The sequence below is a fragment of the Erinaceus europaeus genome, chromosome 10 (genome assembly GCF_950295315.1).
Source record: "Erinaceus europaeus chromosome 10, mEriEur2.1, whole genome shotgun sequence".
NCBI lineage: Eukaryota > Metazoa > Chordata > Mammalia > Eulipotyphla > Erinaceidae > Erinaceus > Erinaceus europaeus.
The window spans coordinates 19247995-19266086 of record NC_080171.1 but is presented as its reverse complement, the minus strand read 5'-3'; the positions used below and the strand labels follow the sequence as shown (position 1 = coordinate 19266086).

The 18092-nt window shown below is 41.8% G+C and overlaps 1 protein-coding gene across 4 annotated transcripts in view; it reads right to left on the bottom strand.

The window, feature by feature from the left end:
• The window catches only part of UBAP2 (ubiquitin associated protein 2), an 88281-nt gene that overhangs the window by 37631 nt on the left and 32558 nt on the right, over positions 1-18092 (bottom strand). For 3 of the 4 annotated variants that reach the window (XM_060199282.1, XM_060199281.1, XM_060199284.1), the window contains exons 4-9: positions 14944-15054; positions 13160-13310; positions 10343-10420; positions 6642-6696; positions 5629-5732; positions 4419-4484 (exon numbers count right to left, since the gene is read on the bottom strand). In XM_060199282.1, coding sequence (XP_060055265.1) covers positions 4419-4484; positions 5629-5732; positions 6642-6696; positions 10343-10420; positions 13160-13310; positions 14944-15054 — 565 coding nt within the window. The remainder of the gene's footprint in view (positions 1-4418; positions 4485-5628; positions 5733-6641; positions 6697-10342; positions 10421-13159; positions 13311-14943; positions 15055-18092) is intronic. The other variant, XM_060199283.1, reaches the window with a different exon arrangement.

Genomic DNA, 18092 nt, shown 5'->3' with positions numbered 1-18092 from the left:
TTCAATAAATGGTGCTGGGAAAACTGGGTTGAAACATGCAGAAGAATGAAACTCAACCACCATATCTCACCAGAAACAAAAATCAACTCCAAATGGATCAAGGACCTGGATGTTAGACCAGTAATTATCAAATACTTAGAGGAAAACATAGGTGGAACACTTTCCCACCTAAACCTCAAGTACATCTTTGATGAAACAAACCCAATTGCAATGAAGACTAAAGCAGAAACAAACCAATGAGACTACATCAAATTGAAAAGCTTCTGCACAGCCAAAGAAACCCCTCACAGAATGGCAGATCTTCACATGCCATACATCAGACAAGAGATTAATAACCAAAATATACAAAGAGCTCAGCAAACTTAGCACCAAAAAAGCAAATGACCCCATCCAAAAATGGGCAGAGGATATGAACAGAACATTCACTACAGAAGAGATCCAAAAGGCTAACAAACACATGAAAAATTGCTCCAGGTCGCTGATTGTCAGAGAAATGCAAATAAAGAGATACCACCACACTCCTGTGAGAATGGCATACATCAAAAAGGACAGTAGCAACAAATGCTGGAGAGGCTGTGGGGACAGAGGAACCCTTCTGCACTGCTGGTGGGAATGTAAATTGGTCCAGTCTCTCTGGAGAACAGTCTGGAGAACTCTCACAAGGCTAGACATGGACCTTCCATATGACCCAGTAATTCCTCTCCTGGGGATATACCCCCAAGGATTTCATAATGCCCAAACGAAAAGATATGTGTACTCCTATGTTCATAGCAGCACAATTTATAATAGCTAAGACTTGGAAGCAACCCAGGTGCCCAACAACAGATGAGTGGCTGAGAAAGCTGTGGTATATATACACAATGGAATACTATGCAGCTATTAAGAACAATGAACCCACCTTCTCTGACCCATCTTGGACGGAGGTAGAAGGAATTATATTAAGTGAGCTAAGTCAGAAAGATAAAGATGAGTATGGGATGATCCCACACATCAACAGAAGCTGAGAAAGAAGAAGAGAAAGGGAAACTAAAAGCAGGATTTGACTAAATCTAGAGTAGGGCAACAAAGTAAAAGCTCTGTGGTGAGGGGGAGGGTGGACATTCCGCTTACCAGTGCAGTTGGGGGGAGGGGAGGGTGGGTGGGATGGGACACAGTCTTTTTGGTGGTGGGAATGGTGATTATGTACACTCCTATTAAATTGTAGTCATATAAATCACTAATTAATATGAGAGGGGAAAAATTGATTGTACGTCTCAAACTTTTTAAAGCACAGACTGAGTCTTTTTAATACACAGGCTGAGTCTTTGATATGCTGACTCTCTCAAATGCCTAGACCAGGGAGAACAGAAGCAACCAGTGGCACAGATATATACAAGATATACTTCCCCCAATCCTGGAACCTTAGGGTGGGGCGCACTTTCCTGCATGCTTCTCTCAATTCATATCAAATAACATTGCATCCGCCAATCACAACCTAATCAAAGCAACGAGTACCACCCCAGCATGCTTCACTTCAGACTGTATCCAGAGACTTCAGGTGTGGAATGACAACCCTTCAGCTTCATTACTCAGGTGAGACCTTTCCTTTCATAGTATTCTCTAATTCCATTCCAGGTGGTTCACTTTCTAACAAAGTCCGAAAACCTAGATATAGACCAGGTCCCCTGAGAAAGAACACATGTTCACACGCATCCATAAACTAGGGCAAAATATATACCTGAAAGCAAAAGTACACAATAGTCTGCAGTGAGTACCCCCCAACACTTCATCTGCACTATTCCAGCCTTAAGGTCCATAATTGTTCAATAATATGTTTGGCTTTGTATGTTAACTCTCTTTTAAGCCACCAGGTTCCAGATGCCAGCAGGATGCCGAGCAGACTTCCCTGGACTGACGACCCCACCAATGTGTCCTGGAGCTCTGCTTCTCCAGAGCCACACCTTACTAGGGAAAGAAAGAGGCAGGCTGGGAGTAATAAATAAATAAATTTAAAAAAATGAACTGAATCCTTATAGTATAAAAATTTTTTCAATGCAGGGAAACAGTTCAGTTGGCAGAGTTCAAGACTTGCATACACGAGACTCCCAATTTGAATTTTTTTCTGCTTCTTTACCACAGCATTGCTCAGGTCAGGTGTATGTTGATCCTGGGGATTAACTTTGGTGCCTGAAACATGAAAGTCTTTTTGCATAACCATTTTACAATCTCCCCAGCCGCCGATGCTCCCAATTTTAGCCTAGTGCTTCATATGCTAGACTGGCACTCCTAAATTCTCTCTCATATATGAAGTACATAAAATATTCAGGAACAGAAGAGGAGGAAATAAAGTGAAACAGAGTAAGGGAAAAGGCACCTGGGGGATCAGTTCAGCTGGTCAAGTGCAGGACTTACATGCCTGAAGCTACCACTTGGATCCTAGGCACCACATGTACCAGAGTGGTGCTCTTGCTCTTGGTTTGTCACTCTCAAGTGAAACTCTTCATAGCATATGAAATAACATATATATATATATATATATATATATATATATATATATATATATATATATATATATATAATTTATTTACTAATCACACAGGGTATAACTGACTCATGTGATACCCAGGACTGAATGAAAGAACATCAGGCTTGAGGGTCCAATGCCTTATTCACAGCACCACTTCCCAGGTCATGGATTTTTCTTTTTTTAAAGAATAATGCATTGTAAAATTATCTGCTTAACATCTACTTCAGTTGGACTGATAACATCAACTTTATGACACAAGAGACCCAGTATATAGTTTCCTGGCAGTTATCTAGTAAAGCTAGACTAGTCCCGCTCACGTAAAGACTGGTGTTGTAGCGCCTGAAGAGCAGGTATACGGAAATGCGCCCCGTCAGGAGAAGACAAGCGCGTGTGAAATAGCTGTTCTATAGGGGAGCCTGCTTGTCACATTATTTGCTTTGGTGGCAAGTGCAGTGTGCAACTACACTCTGCGGTCTACCGATTTTATAACCCATTATTAATCATAAATAATAAATATAAAGAAAGGATCTCATGCCTGAGGCTCCAAAGTCCTAGGTTCAATTCCCTGCATCACCATAAGCTAGAGCTGAGAAGTGCTCTGGAAAAAAATAAAAAAATAAAAAGGGGGGGGCGCAAAGCACAGCACTGTTTTCCTAAAGTACTGTCAGCTAACAAATGGGCCCCACTGCCTGTCCTGAGATCCAGAGATACACAGTCTGCCATCAGCCCTGAACCCCTGCCACAACAATCTAACACCCATTGAGAACTTGCGACCTTGAGCCTCTGGCTGCCATCCAGACTGGCTCAAGCTTGTTACTATAGTCCTGTACCAGGTATTTCTGACCATGAATCGCTAGCTTCTGCCTAGGACCATTCAGATACAGACACCTGCTCACCTATCTCAGGTCTCCACATGCACAAAACATGTCAAGACAAAGCTACACTGCCATATAAAATCAATACAGTAGAAGAAGCCCTAAATTCAACAAAGCTGGGGCCAAGTGGTGTACCTGGTTAAGTGTATACATTAGACTGCACAAGGACCCACGTCCAAGCCCTTGGTCCCGCCACCAGAAGAGGGCAAAGTTTCACAAATGTTGAAGCAGGGCTGCAGGTGTTTCTCTGGCTCTCTTCCTTCTATCTCCACTACCCCTCGCAATTTATCTGTATCCTATAGTAAATAAAAATATTTTTTAATATTTTGTTTATTTATTAGTGAAAAAGATAGGAGAGAGAAAACCAGACATCACACTGGCACATGTGCTACCAGGGATTGAACTCGGGACCTCATGCTTGAGAGGCCTATTGAGAGGTCATGTGGTAGTTGAGGCACCTGGTGGTGGCACATCTGGTTGAGCGCACGTTATAATGCGCAAGGACCTAGGTTCGAGACCCCAGTCCCCACCTGCAGGGAGAATGTTTTACAAGTGTTGAAGCAATATTGCTGGTGTGTGTGTGTGTCTCACTCTCTCCCTCTGTATCACCCCTTCCCTCTTGATTCCTGGCTGTCTCTATCCAGTAAATAAAGATAATAGGAAACCACAGACCGATGAATTCAAGGACAGGGTAGAAACCTCTGGGAGGGAAAAAAAAAGACACAAATTCAGGAATAAAAAACTAAAATAAATGAAGATAATTAGCATCAAGAGGATTAACACTGGTCCCAGTGAAATCATTCATTTTTTTCCCTATAGGTAGAGGGTTTGAGAAACAGAAGGGGATAGGAGAGACACCACACTTCCTCAAAATTACAAGTGCAGCCATCTGGTGGGCCCTCACACAGCCAGGTGTGCGCTCTCTAGCTGACACATCCTCCAGCCCTCACTCAGCCTCACACATCTCCTAAGTCCTGTGCTCTACCCAGTGAGCCACCTCTCCAACCTAGGTAATGTTCAAAATACAACAGTCATACCTTTGAGTCCGTAAGAATTTTTGTTTGGCAGTCCCTGAGCTACAGTGTGAGCATTTGACGACAGTTCTGTGGGTCAAATTAAAACAGAAGGCTTTTAAGATACCAAAGTAATTAATGAATTCCTCAAAAGAGAAAGTGCCAACAAATTAGCAAAGAATGGAAAGCACCAAAGCTTAGTATCAATGTATGCTATGTATCCACGCAGAGGGGAGGTTGCTGATATTTATACTCTGGCAGGCCACTGTGACTCAACTATCTATCATCCCTGGGCTTTTTTTTTTTTTAAATATTTATTTTCCCTTTTGGTTAACCTTGTTTTAGTGTTGTAGTAGTTATTATTATTGATGTCGTCATTGTTAGATAGGAAACAGAAATGGAGAGAGGAGGGGAAGACAGAGGAGGGAAAGATACACCTGCAGACCTGCTTCACCGCCTGTGAATCGACTCCCTGCAGGTGGGGAGCCGGGGGTCCTTCCACTGGTCCTTGCACTTCAAGCCACGTGCACTTAACCTGCTGCACTACTGCCTGACTCACCCCTGGACCTTTGCTATTTTCTTTATCTCCAGGGTGATCGCTGGGGCTCAGTGTCTGAACTATGAAACCACTGCTCCTGGAGACCTTTTTCCTTCCCACTATTGTTGTTGCCGCTGCTACTACTGTTATTGTTGGATAGGACAGAGAGAAATTGATAGAAGAGAGGAAGACAGAGAATGGGAGAGAAAGACAGACTCCTGCAGACTTGCTTCACCACTTGTGAACTGAATCCCCTGAAGATAGGAGGGCCTGAGGGCCTTGAACTGAGATCCGAGCGTGGGTCCTTTCGCTTTGTACTATGCGCGATGAACCCAGTGTGCCACTAGCCCTTGAACGTTTGCGTTGTACCAACTACCTTATTTCTCATTCCCATGTCGACCAATATATTTGTCTAAGAGAGCATTGTCATCAATTTAAAAAGTATACCATTATTTATTTATGATACAGCACCACTCAGTTGTGGTGGTACTACTAAACCAGGGAGCCCTTGCATGCAAGTCCTGTGTACAGCCACTGTTTTCTCCCTGGTCCATGTCCCATTAGTAAATATGTAAACCCTGATTCTAGGGCTGGAGAACAGACAGCACCTATTTTTCATTTTGTTCGACCAGCACACAGCAATGTCAACTTTGTTAATAGACCAAACATTTAACACACATCTCTGACAATACTTACCATTTCCCTCATCTGTACCATTCTGAGTAGCTTCCCAAACAATTGGTTTTGTTCCACAGACATCAGTAGATGGGGACTCTGAATAGTCTGCAGGATTAAATGTCCTGGGTTTGAAATAAAGAACAAGGTTAAAGGAAGCAATTATTACTGTCACAAAATTGACTTTAAAAAGTCTCCCTTGAGAAGCACAAGGACCGGCATAAGGATCCTGGTTCAAGCCCCCAGCTCCCCACCTGAAGGGGAGTCGCTTCACAAACAGTGAAGCAGGTCTGCAGGTGTGTTTCTCTCCCCCTCTGCCTTCCCCTCCTCTCTCTATTTCTCTGTCCTATCTAACAACGACGACAACAATGACAACAATAAAAACAAGGGCAACAAAAGGGAAATAAATAAATTTTAAAAGTCTCCCCTTGGGAGTCAGGCGTAGTGCAGCGGGTTAAGCACAAGAACCAGCATAAGGATCCTGGTTCAAGCCCACAGCTCCCCACTTGCAGGGGAGTTGCTTCACCAGCAGTGAAAGCAGGTCTGCAGTTGTCTGTCTTTCCCTCCTTCTCTGTCTTCCCCTCCTCTCTCCATTTCTCTCTGTCCTATCCAACAATAGCAATAACAACAATGATAAACAACAAGGAGAACAAAAGTGAAAAAAAAAAAAAAAAAAGCCTCCAGGAGCAGTGGATTCGTCGTGCAGGCAACAAGGCCCAGCAATAACCTTGGAGACAAAAAATAATAATAATTAATTAATTAAATAATAATAAGTTTAAAAAAACCAGACTGAAGTCCCTATTTACAGGGGGAAGGCTTCAGAAGTAGAGGAACAGTGCTGCAGGGGTTAGCATCATAAGCAGTGAAGCACGTCTGAATGTGTCTCTCTGTCTCTCTCCTCTATCTTCTCCTCCTCTCTCAAATTCTGTCTCTATCCAATAATAAATATAAATATATACATATGAAAGCATCTGGTATGGAGGAACGGAAATAACAGAAGACAGTAACTACAAAAATAAGATTAGTAAACTTACCCCATGCTTTGTGTTGAGAATCTTCCTGCCCCTCTCCCTCTGCCACGGCCAAATCCTTAAAGAAAATAAAAAGGTACAGTATAAAATTTGTGCGGCCTAGGACATTGCAGTGGTTGGAGACTTTGGAGCATGCACTCTTAAGGAGACCAATCCCCAGCACTTCAAGCCTTGTGCCAGGGTGATGCCCTAGTTCTCTTTCATTAGTGAATTAATTTTTTTTCCCTAATGTATAAAATTCTTAAGTTCTACAAAATAATTACTTTTACCAACTTCTTTATAATACACATCTATCCAGCAACACTCTGTTACTTATACCAACTAATCCATTCACCTGGCACAGAAGGTGCCTTATCATGTACTCTCCTCTCAATTTCTCTCGGTCCTCTCAAATAAAACTAGAGAGAAAAAGAGAAAAGAAAAAATGGCTGCTGGGAGCAGTGAATTGCTTGTGCAGGGGCCAACACCCAGTGATAACCCAGCTGGCAAAAAAAAAAGGTAACAATAATTTATATTCAACAAGTGGTATAAAACTGGTTAAATATAATAAAAAGTGGCAAATAAGGTAAAAAAAAAAATCATAAAATATCTGAAATAACTGAGGAGGAAAACAAAATGTATAAATAAGTAATTTATGAAAGAATGAATCCTAAGGACGAAAATCCAAGAAATCCTCCAATTTCCATAATCTGTAGACACATGTACACATACTTGTCTACAGAGAACAGAAGCTGCACCCTCATGTTAACCACAACCAACAAATGCACTGAAAAGATCTTTGTTTTTAAATTTATTTATTTTTCAACTTAATGAGAGAGAGAGAGACAGGGGGAGAAAGAGAGACTGACTGACTGACTGACTGACTGACTGACTGACTGACTGACTGACTGAAAGACATGGAAAGAAAGACCAGAGCATTGCTCAGCTCTGGCTTCGGGTGGTGCTGAGGACTGAACATGGGACTTTGGAGCCTCATGCATAATGGTCTTTTGCAGAACCATTATGCTGACTCCCACGCCTTGAATAGATACTATTCCTTTTTTTTTTTTGCCTCCAGAGTTATCACTGGGGCTCGGAGTTATCACTGCTCCTGGAGGCTTTTTTTTTTTCCCTTTTATTTGCCCTGCCCTAGTTGTTTTATCTTTGCAGTTATTATTGATGTTGTTACTGATGTCATTATTGTTGGATAGGACAGAGAAATCAAGAGAGATGGAGAAGACAGACAAGGGGAGAGAAAGATAAGACACCTGCAGACCTGCTTCACCACTTCTGAAGTGATCCCCCTGCAGATGGGGAGCCAGGGGCTTGAACCAGGAACCTTACGCTGGTCCTTGTGCTTCATGCCATGTGCGCTTAATCTGCTGTGCCACCGCCCGACCACCAATAAAACTATTCTTTCCAAGCAACATACTGACACAACCAGTATACATAATACATATAACATAATGTACATAACTATATATAACAAGCTATGCCTAGTTCAGTAAAGAACATGAAGCGATCAATAAAACAGACCCCCTTACAGAATTCATGTTACCTTATTTGAATTTTTAAATTGTAGTTACTAACAGGAGAATGTAAAAATGTGTGTCCCAGGTCCTTACCAGGAATTTAACTCAGAACCTCATGCTGAGAGACCCTACAACACTTTATCCACTGAGTTTACCCCCGAGCTGCCGTTATATTTTTGATTAAGATAAAAAATTATGGGGAAGCAGGTGGTAGGACACCAGGTTAGGAGCACATATTACTAAACACAAAGACCTGGGTTTGAGCCCCTGCTTCATACCTGTAGGGGGTATGCTTCACAAGTGGTGATGCAGGTCGGCAGGTGTCTGTCTCTCTCTGTATCTCCCTGTTCTCTCTCAATTTCTCAATATTACCTAATTTTAAAAAAATAGAAAAAAAGAAGAAAAAGAATAAAAGGAAAGAATCGTTGCTGGCAGATGCACTGAGCCCCAGCAAATAACCCTGGTGGCAATTAAAAAAGGAAAAGCAGGAGGGTGGGGGGTCGGGCAGTGGCGTAGTGGGTTAAGCGTACGTGGCGCAAAGTGCAAGGACTGGCGTAGAGATCCTGGTTCGAGCCCCCGGCTCCCCACCTGCAGGGGAATTGCTTTACAGGCAATCTTTCTCTCTTTCTATCTTTCTCTCTTCCTCTGTCTTCCCCTCCTCTCTCCATTTCTCTCTGTCCTATCCAACAATGAACAACATTAACAATGGTAATAATAATAACCACAATGAGGCTACAACAAGGGCAACAAAGGGGGTGGGGGGATGGCCTCCAGGAGCGGTGGATTCATGGTGCAGGTGCTGAGCCCAGCAATAACCCTGAAGGGGGGGGGGGGGGGAAGCAAGGAAGGTAGGTTGGTTGGCTGATTTCATGCAGACAGCATAATGACTATGAAAAAAGACTTCCATGTCTGACTCTGAGCTCCCACCATAAGTCACAGCTGAGCAGTGTTCTTGTCTGTTTTTTTTTTCCCCCCCGAGCTAAATTTTAACTTCGCTCATTACAAAACTGAATTCCACTCTAATCAGAAAGGGAGACCACAAAGGACAGTCTATTTATAGATACAGGACCGTCAAATGCCTACAAATAGTAATATGCCAAAGGAAACAAATAAAAAGTGATCAAGGGGGAAGCCATTGAAAAAAAAAGACTCCGTTGCTCCAAACAAAATGAAGACAAAAACCTAAATTTGGAATGTTGGGATTGGGACACATGAGGCCATGGTATATCTGGACATAAGTTAGTGAATCCCTGCAGTTTCTACATTGCAGACGGAGAGAAAAGAGGTGGGTGTTGGCTAGTGTTGCCTAACCTTGACAGGCAGTAGGACCTTAACATTAAATTATAACAATTTAGTTGGCATGATGTATTCATCAGTTAACAAGTAGTTAAAATTAAGTCAGTATTAACTGGGATACTGTATGTTCTTGGAATTACTCTTTTTAAATTTATTCTTATTTATTAGCTAGAGAGAGAGAGAAATTAAGAGGGGAGGAAGAGAAGACAGGGAGAGAGCGGAGTCGGTTAGTAGCACAGCAGGTTAACTGCACGTGGCATAAAGCGCAGGAACAGTGTAAAGATCCCAGTTCGAGCCCCCAGTTTGAGCCCCCAACTCCCCACCTGCACGGAGGTCGCTTCACAAGTGGTGAAACAGGTCTGCAGGTTTCTTTCTCTCCCTGACTCTGTCTTCACCGCCTCTCTCCATTTCTCTCTGTCCTATACAATAATGACATCCATAACAACAATAATAACCACAACAACGATAAAACAAGGGTAACAAAAGGAGGGGGGGGGGGGAAGAAGAAGAAAGGGAGAAAGACAGGCACCTGCAGCCCTTCTTCACCATTTGTGAAGCCTTCCCCCTGCAGGTGGGGACCAAGCGCTTGAACCTGGGTCCTTGGGCACTGTAATGGGAGCGCTTAACCAGTTGTGCCACCACCTGGCCCCTTTTGGAATTATTCTAAGTGGTAAAAAGATCTAACCATCATTTCTGAAATCCAGGTCAGTTTTTAATAGGAACATAGTTTTGTAAAAGGCATGTCATCAAATAACTGCGGTACTACTGAAAGTAACTACATAGTATGAGATACTAGGTACAAGGTGGATTTAAAAAAAGCAAAAACGTTCCTCTACCCGACCTTTCATTAATAAATAAAACATTTTTTAAAAAATCTTCCTCAATTTATTGTTTTACCTTTGCCACGGGCTCGCTTGCCTCGGTCTGAAGGCTTGTCCCCTTGATTGCAATCAATTCCATTTTCTTCAGTTCTAACTAAGGAAGAAAAACAATTCTTCATGTTCATAACCATTATCAAACTACTACTGATGCCAAGGACAGCTCTCAAAGGGTTCATAAAATATGAAAAGTAAAGCCTTACAAAAGTGACTCAAGAACTAAAACGACAGGGTGGAAAAGACAGCATAATGGTTATGCAAAGAGACTATCAAGCCTAAGGCTTTGAAGTCCCAGGTTCAATCCCTCACTCCAAGGTAAACAGTGCTCTGGTTAAAAACAAACAAATAAACAGGGGCCGGGTCATGGCACACCTGGTTGAGTGCACATGTTATAAAGCACAAGAATCCAAGTTCAAGCAAGTCCCCAGTCCCCGCCAGCAAGGAGAAATCTTCACAAGTGGTGAAGAAAGGCTGCAGGTATCTCCTTTCTCTCTCCCTATCACCCACTTCCCTCTCAATTTCTGGCTGTTTCTATGCAATAAATAAAGATAAATTTGTTTCTTAGGTTCAAATCCTGTTTCTATGCAATAAATAAAATTGGTTTCTTAGGTTCAAATCCTGGATAGGCACACAACAGTAAGAGATGGCAACATCAGAGAAACACTGAGTCCCTGGAAAACTAGTTTGCGATGCCATCCAGAAAATGTTAAGAAAGTCTTCTCTTCTCCTTGTCTCCGTTAGCATTAGTGACTGTACCGTACAGAAAATCATGAACAATGGTGGCACCACTGGCTCCTTCACCTCTTTCAGGGCTTAACATACATGAATTATCATCATGGTCTTTCCAAGTTATTCATTTAATTTGTCACACCCGTCTTTAGAATCCGCATCTCTTTGCTTTTCTTTCGTTCTTTAATTGTTTAATCTTTATTGATTGGATAGAGACAGCCAGAAATTGAGAGGGGGAGGGAGATAGAAAGGGAGGCAGAGAGACACGTGCAGCCCTGCTTTAGCACTCGCAAAGGTTTCCCTCTGTAGTGGAGGAGACTGGGGGCTCCAGCCCGCTTCCTTGTACATTGCAACGTGCACTCAACCAGGTGCACCACCTCCTGGCCCCCCCCCCCTTTACCTTTCTTTCCCCCCAGGAAACAATTTCTCTATAACATGGATAAAATATTAAGCACTGGGAGTCAGGTGGTAGCACAGCGGGTTAAGCGCATGTGGCGCAAAAGCACAGACCATTGTAAGGATCCGGGTTCAAGCCCTCGGCTCCCCATGTGCAGGGGAGTCGCTTCACAAGTGGTGACGCAGGTCTGCAGGTTATCTATCTGTCTCTGCCCCTCTTTGTCTTCCCCTCCTCTCTTGATTTTTCTCTGTCCTATCCAACAATGAAGACAGACAACAAGTACAACAATAAAACAAGGGCAACCTAAAGGGAATAAATAAATATTTAAAAAATAAAATAAAATAAAAATATACTAAGCATTAAAATAAGATATTACCCCCCACACTTTTTTTTTTTTAACCAGAGTACTACTCAGCTCTGGCTTATTTGGCTTTCAATTCCCTGGTAGTGTGGGGGGTTAATAACATTACTTGCCTATGTATTGTTACATTCCATTTATCTTCATTAAAAGACATGTTTTAGCACCACTGTTCAGTGGGGAAGCAGTTACAGAAGCCAGAACTTATACCTTCTGCACCTCATAATGATCCTGGGTCCATACTGCCAGAGGGATAACAAATAGCAAAGCTTCCAGTAGAGGGGATGGGATATGGAATTCTGGTGGTGGAAATATGTGGAATTTTACCCCTTACCCTATTGTTTGTCTATATATATATATATATATATATATATATATATATATATATATATATATATATATATGTTTTTTTTTTTAATTTTCTCTTTTGTTGCTTTTGTTTTTTTATTGTTATAATTATTGTTGTTGATGATGCCATCGTTGTTGGCTAGAACATTAAGAAATGGAGAGAGGAGGGGAAGACAGAGGGGGAGAGAAAGATAGACACCTGCAGACCTGCTTCATCACCGGTGAAGCGACTCCCCTGCAGGTGGGGAGCCAGGGTCTCAAACTGGAATCCTTGAGCCGGTCCTTGTGCTTTGTGCCACCTGCGTTTAACCCAGTCAGTAGTGTTGTTTTGGGTAAATGCTATTAAAATGTGGGTCATATGGAAAGCAGTGAGAAAACCTACTCTAGTCAACAATTTTCCACTTATCCTGTAAGCCCAGACTACCCTACTCTAGTCAACAATTTTCCACTTATCCTGTAAGCTCTGACTATATTATCAATGTCTATCAGTGAATGAAAAGACCCTTTAAAATTGTAGGATGTGCCAGCAAAATAGTGCGTGTAGACAGAACGCCTGCTAGGTCGTGTGTGGAAGCCAGGTTTGAAATCAGCCAGCACCGCACTGGGGAAAGAGCTTCAATGCTATGATGCCGTTCCTTTTCTACATCTGAAAAGGTCAGCTGGATGCAGTGAAGCCCAGGCAACAACAAAAATAAATGGAGAAGCTGACAGAAAGCACTCTTTTTTTTTTTTTCCCCTTTTGTTGCTCTTGTTTTTTATTGTTGTTGTAGCTATTATTGTTGTTGCTGATGGTGTCATCATTATTAGACAGGACACAGAGAAATGGAGAGAGGGGCTCGAACCGGGATCCCTATGACCGTCCTTTTGCTTTGCACCACCTGCACTTAACCACTGCGCTACTGCCCGATTCCTGCCTCTCAATTTCTATCTGTCCATATTCAAAATAAATAAAATACTTTTAAAATATTAAAAATAAAAAATAAAGGAGCGAAGTATGTACTTACATTCTTTCCCACGACTGCCACCTCTTCCTTTCCGGTTATTTCCACGTCCACGACTCGGTTCTCTCTCATTTCTCTTCTCTCTATTCTCTTTGTTTTCTGAGCCTTCTTTTCCAAAATTCTTCTTCTTCCCACCTACAGTCTCCCATGAAGTCTACCAAAGATAAGAGATGTCATGTAAAGCATAGACAATAATCAAAAGAATTCATACATGTCTATTTTATTTTTCTCATGGGGAGGTGGTGTTCACTGTTCCAGTCCAACTTGCTGATAGAGAAGAGACAGAAAGACTTCACCGTACTGAAGCTTCCTTCAGAGGGGTGGGGGGCAAGCTCAAACCTGGGTTGTGCCCATTCTTCCTTCCTTCTCACCTAGTCTACCCATCCCATCCTTTCGATAGAGGCAGAGGCAGAGGGAGACAACACAGCATTGAAGTCTCCTTCAAGGGTTAGGGCGACACACGTGGCGAAACAATGCACTATGCAAGTGAGCCATTTTGCCGCCACCCCCAGTAATGACTGACTCCCCCCCCCCAAATTTTTTTAAATGATCTCTACTCAGCTCTGGTTTATGGTGGTGTTTGGGACTAGTTCTAGGACATCTGGGGTTTTAGGCATTAAAGTCTATGTAACGTGCTGTGCTACTGGTTGCTGGAAGTCATGATGCATTTTTTTATACAGAAAACTTGTTATGACTTCTCTAACAACCCAGCGTTTCCCCCAGTGGAAAAGAAAATGTTGATGTCAACGAATCTCCAATAAACTCACATATAAAATGATTAGATATCAGGATCAGGTGATGGCTCATTCAGTTGAGCACACACATTACCATGAACAGGACCTGGGTTCAACACCAACCCCCCCCCCCAATCCAGCACAATAATAAAATCTTCAAAGAGAAAAAAAAGTGTTTCATTTTATACAACATCAGTATGTCATGAAAATGTGTCTGGAGACTATTTACACACAGAGAGACACACCAGTAAATTTGGGTTTTCTATCACTCTAGAGATATAAATAGAAGAGGGGCCAGGTGGTGGCGCACCTATTGAGCACACATGTTACTATACGTAAAAAGCCAAGTTCAAGCCCCCAGTCCCCACCTGTGGGGGAAAGCTTGCTTCACAAATGGTGAAGCAGTGTTACAGGTGTGTCTCTCTGTCTCTCTCCCTACTCTCTGGATTTCTGGATGTCTCTATCCAATAAATAAAGATAAAAAATTAAAAAAAGATATAAATCAAAGAGTAACAACTGAGGAAGCATGAGTGTTGGAGCCTAGAAGTATTTCAGGTGGTAAAAATGTCTAAAAATATAAATGAAACATCTATAAATCCAGAGAATTTTTAAGTTTTTCAGGTACTACAACTTCACAAAGGAACCAAACATACCAAAAAATAGTTGCTTCAAGTTAGCATTCTTTCTGAATGCTAATAGCCAAATGTAGAACAGCCTCCATAAACCCCATCTATTCCTAAATGCAATATGGGATAAAGAAACAAATCTTGGAGGACAGGAGACGGCCAGCAGAACACACACTTCATCATGTGAAAGGACCAGGGCTGGAGTCCGTGGCCACCACGTAAGAGCACTAAGCAAAAGGAGACGGTTCGCGAGTGGACCTGTGGTATCTCTCCTTCTCTCAGTCTCTCTTTTTCTCTCTCACATTCTATTTGGAGAAAAGGGGGGGGGGTTTTAAAAGTCCACCAAGAGCCAATGAAGTTCTGGTGGCAAAATTAAAAGCAAATCCTAGCAAAGCAAATCAATGACGTGTACTTATGACTAACTTACTGTGTCTGAACTCCCTTCCAGCAGGATGTTGATAGCTTTGTTCACATCACCATTACAGTCATGTAGCGCCACTATGCAGTCGTCCTGATTCTTGCCTGTCACTTCCATAAGCTGTTGAAATTATTTTTAAAAAAAAATGGTTAGGAAAGTCAAAAATTAGACTTGATAATAATTTTAAGAGTCTTCTATACAAAGAGGGAAGATTCGGGAAATAGTTCACCCAGTAGGACATACGCCTTAGCATGCCCAAAGACCTGGGTTTGAGTTCTGGCATCACATGGTAGCACCAATGGAACCAAGACAAGTGTCAGTCCCGCTTCCTGTCTCCTATATGAAATCAACAGAAAGGGGGAGAGAAAAAAATAAACAAACCAGCCCCAAAGCAGTGGAAATGCACATGAGGCTTTGGTGAAAAAGAAAAGACTGAATCCTTCCACATGGAGAAGGCGTACTCTAAATTCTGAACTTCCAACCGAATAAAGTATTTACCTTATTTTGTGGCTGACCAATAATGGCAGGATCAAACTTCAAGTCAATTCTCTTCCCAACTGACCATAAATTCATTTTATATGAGAGAGAATTTCACCACCATGACAGAAAAACCAAAACACCATTCCAGTATATGCAACACTGGGGACCAAACCGGGCATGTAAGGTGTGCAAGTCCTGTACTCTACTATTCCCTCTGCTTGTATATGTACATTTTAAATTAACCGTACACATTCTTGTACGTAGTGGCATACTCAGTATATTCAGGATCACATCACTAACTGTTCAAACTCAATTAAATGGAAAAAGATGTCCCAAAATCTGAACTAGTTATAGTCAAGTGGGACTGTATGTTTCCCAAAGGTCAAGTTTGAGTCTGTGGCCACCGCGAACCATTTCACGTGCTTTACATTGGTACAAAATTCCCTGTATGAGTATTTATCAGTCCTAACTGAATGGGTTAGAACGTTCCACAATTCCACGTACATATTAAGTTTGAACACCCTATAATCTCAAAGCAAAGTTCTGTAACTACCATGATACCTACTTACACACACTTTTCTCTTAAGATTCACCAGGCAGGGGGCTGAGTGGTGGCGAACTTGGTTGAGTGCACATGTTACAATGTGCAAGGACCCAGGTTCAAACCTGGGTCCCCATCTGTAGGGGGTAAGCTTCATGAGTGGTGAAGCAGGGCTGCATGTATCTCTCTCTCTCTCTCTTCTTCTGTATATCCCTTTCTCTCAACTTTCAGCTGTCTCTATCAAATAAATAAAGATAACAAAGGAAGATTAAAGTAATTAAACTACATTACTTGGCTCGAAGAGGTGGCTCAGTGAACATGGCAACAGGACTGTCAAGCATCAGATCCCAAATTCAACCCCTGGCATCCTCTGTGCTAGTGTGATGCTCTGTTTTTTTTTTTTTTTTTTTTTTTTTTATGCAACATGTGGAACAATTACAGATTAGACACAACAACACAGGCTTCTCAAATTTACCAGTGCCATTTTAAACCCTCGGTCCCCAAAATTTCAAGTGATTTTCTGTGATCACAAAACTAACAGCAAAGCTTTGCAAAATTCTGGTCTTCTCATCTCTTATTAGAGTTCAATAGTGAAGTTCTGAGTTCAACCCATATGCCAAAAGAATGCTCTCACTTACTTCCATCCCTAAATCCTGGTGAATAAATGAATTTGTCAATAAAAGACAAATTCCCCACCAGTGTTTCAAGTATAGAATATGTACTAAGAGGGAGTTTTTAAGCATTTTCAGTGTCACCTTTACCCACATATCACTTTTAATATATTCTACATGTTAATTCAGCAGTGTACTGTAAGAGGAAATAAATTCTATTTTGTTGGTCTCAATGTAGAAATAAACTGCCTCTGGTACAAAAGATGAAAAACATTAGTATAACGTACACTGACTAACTGCAGGAACAAGACTAAAACAGAAAGGTGGTGAGATAAGATGAGATGGGTACTTGAGGCTGGGTCTATGCACTGCTGATTCTATGACCAAAGGTCTCATAGGAAAGCTGACTGTAACTCCAAGGGGTCAATAAAAAAAGCAGGCCAATAAGTGAGGAGTTGTTGTAAATCTTTTTTCTTTTATTTATTTTTCTTACCAGAGCACTGCTCAGCTCTGGCTTATAGTAGTGTGGGGGACTGAACCTGGGACTTGGGAGTCTCAGGAATAAGAGTCTTTGTGTAACCATTATGCTATTTACCCTGGCCCCCGTAAAAAACAGTCTTTTGGCCCAGGAGGGGAACAGAGGTTGGAATACTGGATTTGAACATATGTGGTCCTAAACTAGAGCAATACAATAGTTATCCTCTCACCCTGAAAGTATATCAATAAATTAATCTTTAACAACAACAAGAAAAAAATAGCTTAAGGGTAGGCAAAACAGCTACTTGGATAGGACACTGTTTGCCAGTGTGTGTGTATGTGACCTGGTTTCAAGCAAAGTCCTCTCTGCATTTAAGGAAGCTTCAGTACTATAGTCGCTTTCCCTCTGTTTCTATCTGAAAATAAAACTAATACATACAACGTTTTTTTAAGTTTTCTTTTTCTTATTTTATTTTTACCAGAGCACTGCTCAGCTCTGGCTTATGGTGGTGCAGGGGATTGAACCTGGGACTTAGGAGCCTCAGGAATGAGTCTCTTTACATAGCCCCCATCCCACATATAACTCTTTACACCACTCCAGGTCTGATTTACATCCTATCCTGTATTATACAGTACAAGTTCTATACACATTACCACTTTCCAATGTTTTAATCTTTATATATCTACTAATAATCTCATATTTTCTTTATTAATGACCTGTAACCAACTGTGTATCATGTGAAATTATTTGCACAGATGGGGTTGAGGAGCTATTGTGGTGGCAGTACACTGGATTTACACCCAGTCAGCAGAAAAGTCCTCCCAGTGACAAGATTAGAAAGCTAATGTTAAAACATTAAATTCTGAGTAAAAGAAACAATGACTACTTCATGTATCTGCTAGGGCATACAGATAAGACAGGGATAGAGGGAGTCGGGCTGTAGCGCAGCGGGTTAAGCGCAGGTGGCGCAAAGCACAAGGACCAGCATAAGGATCCCGGTTCGAACCCCGGCTCCCCACCTGCAGGGGAGTCGCTTCACAGGCGGTGA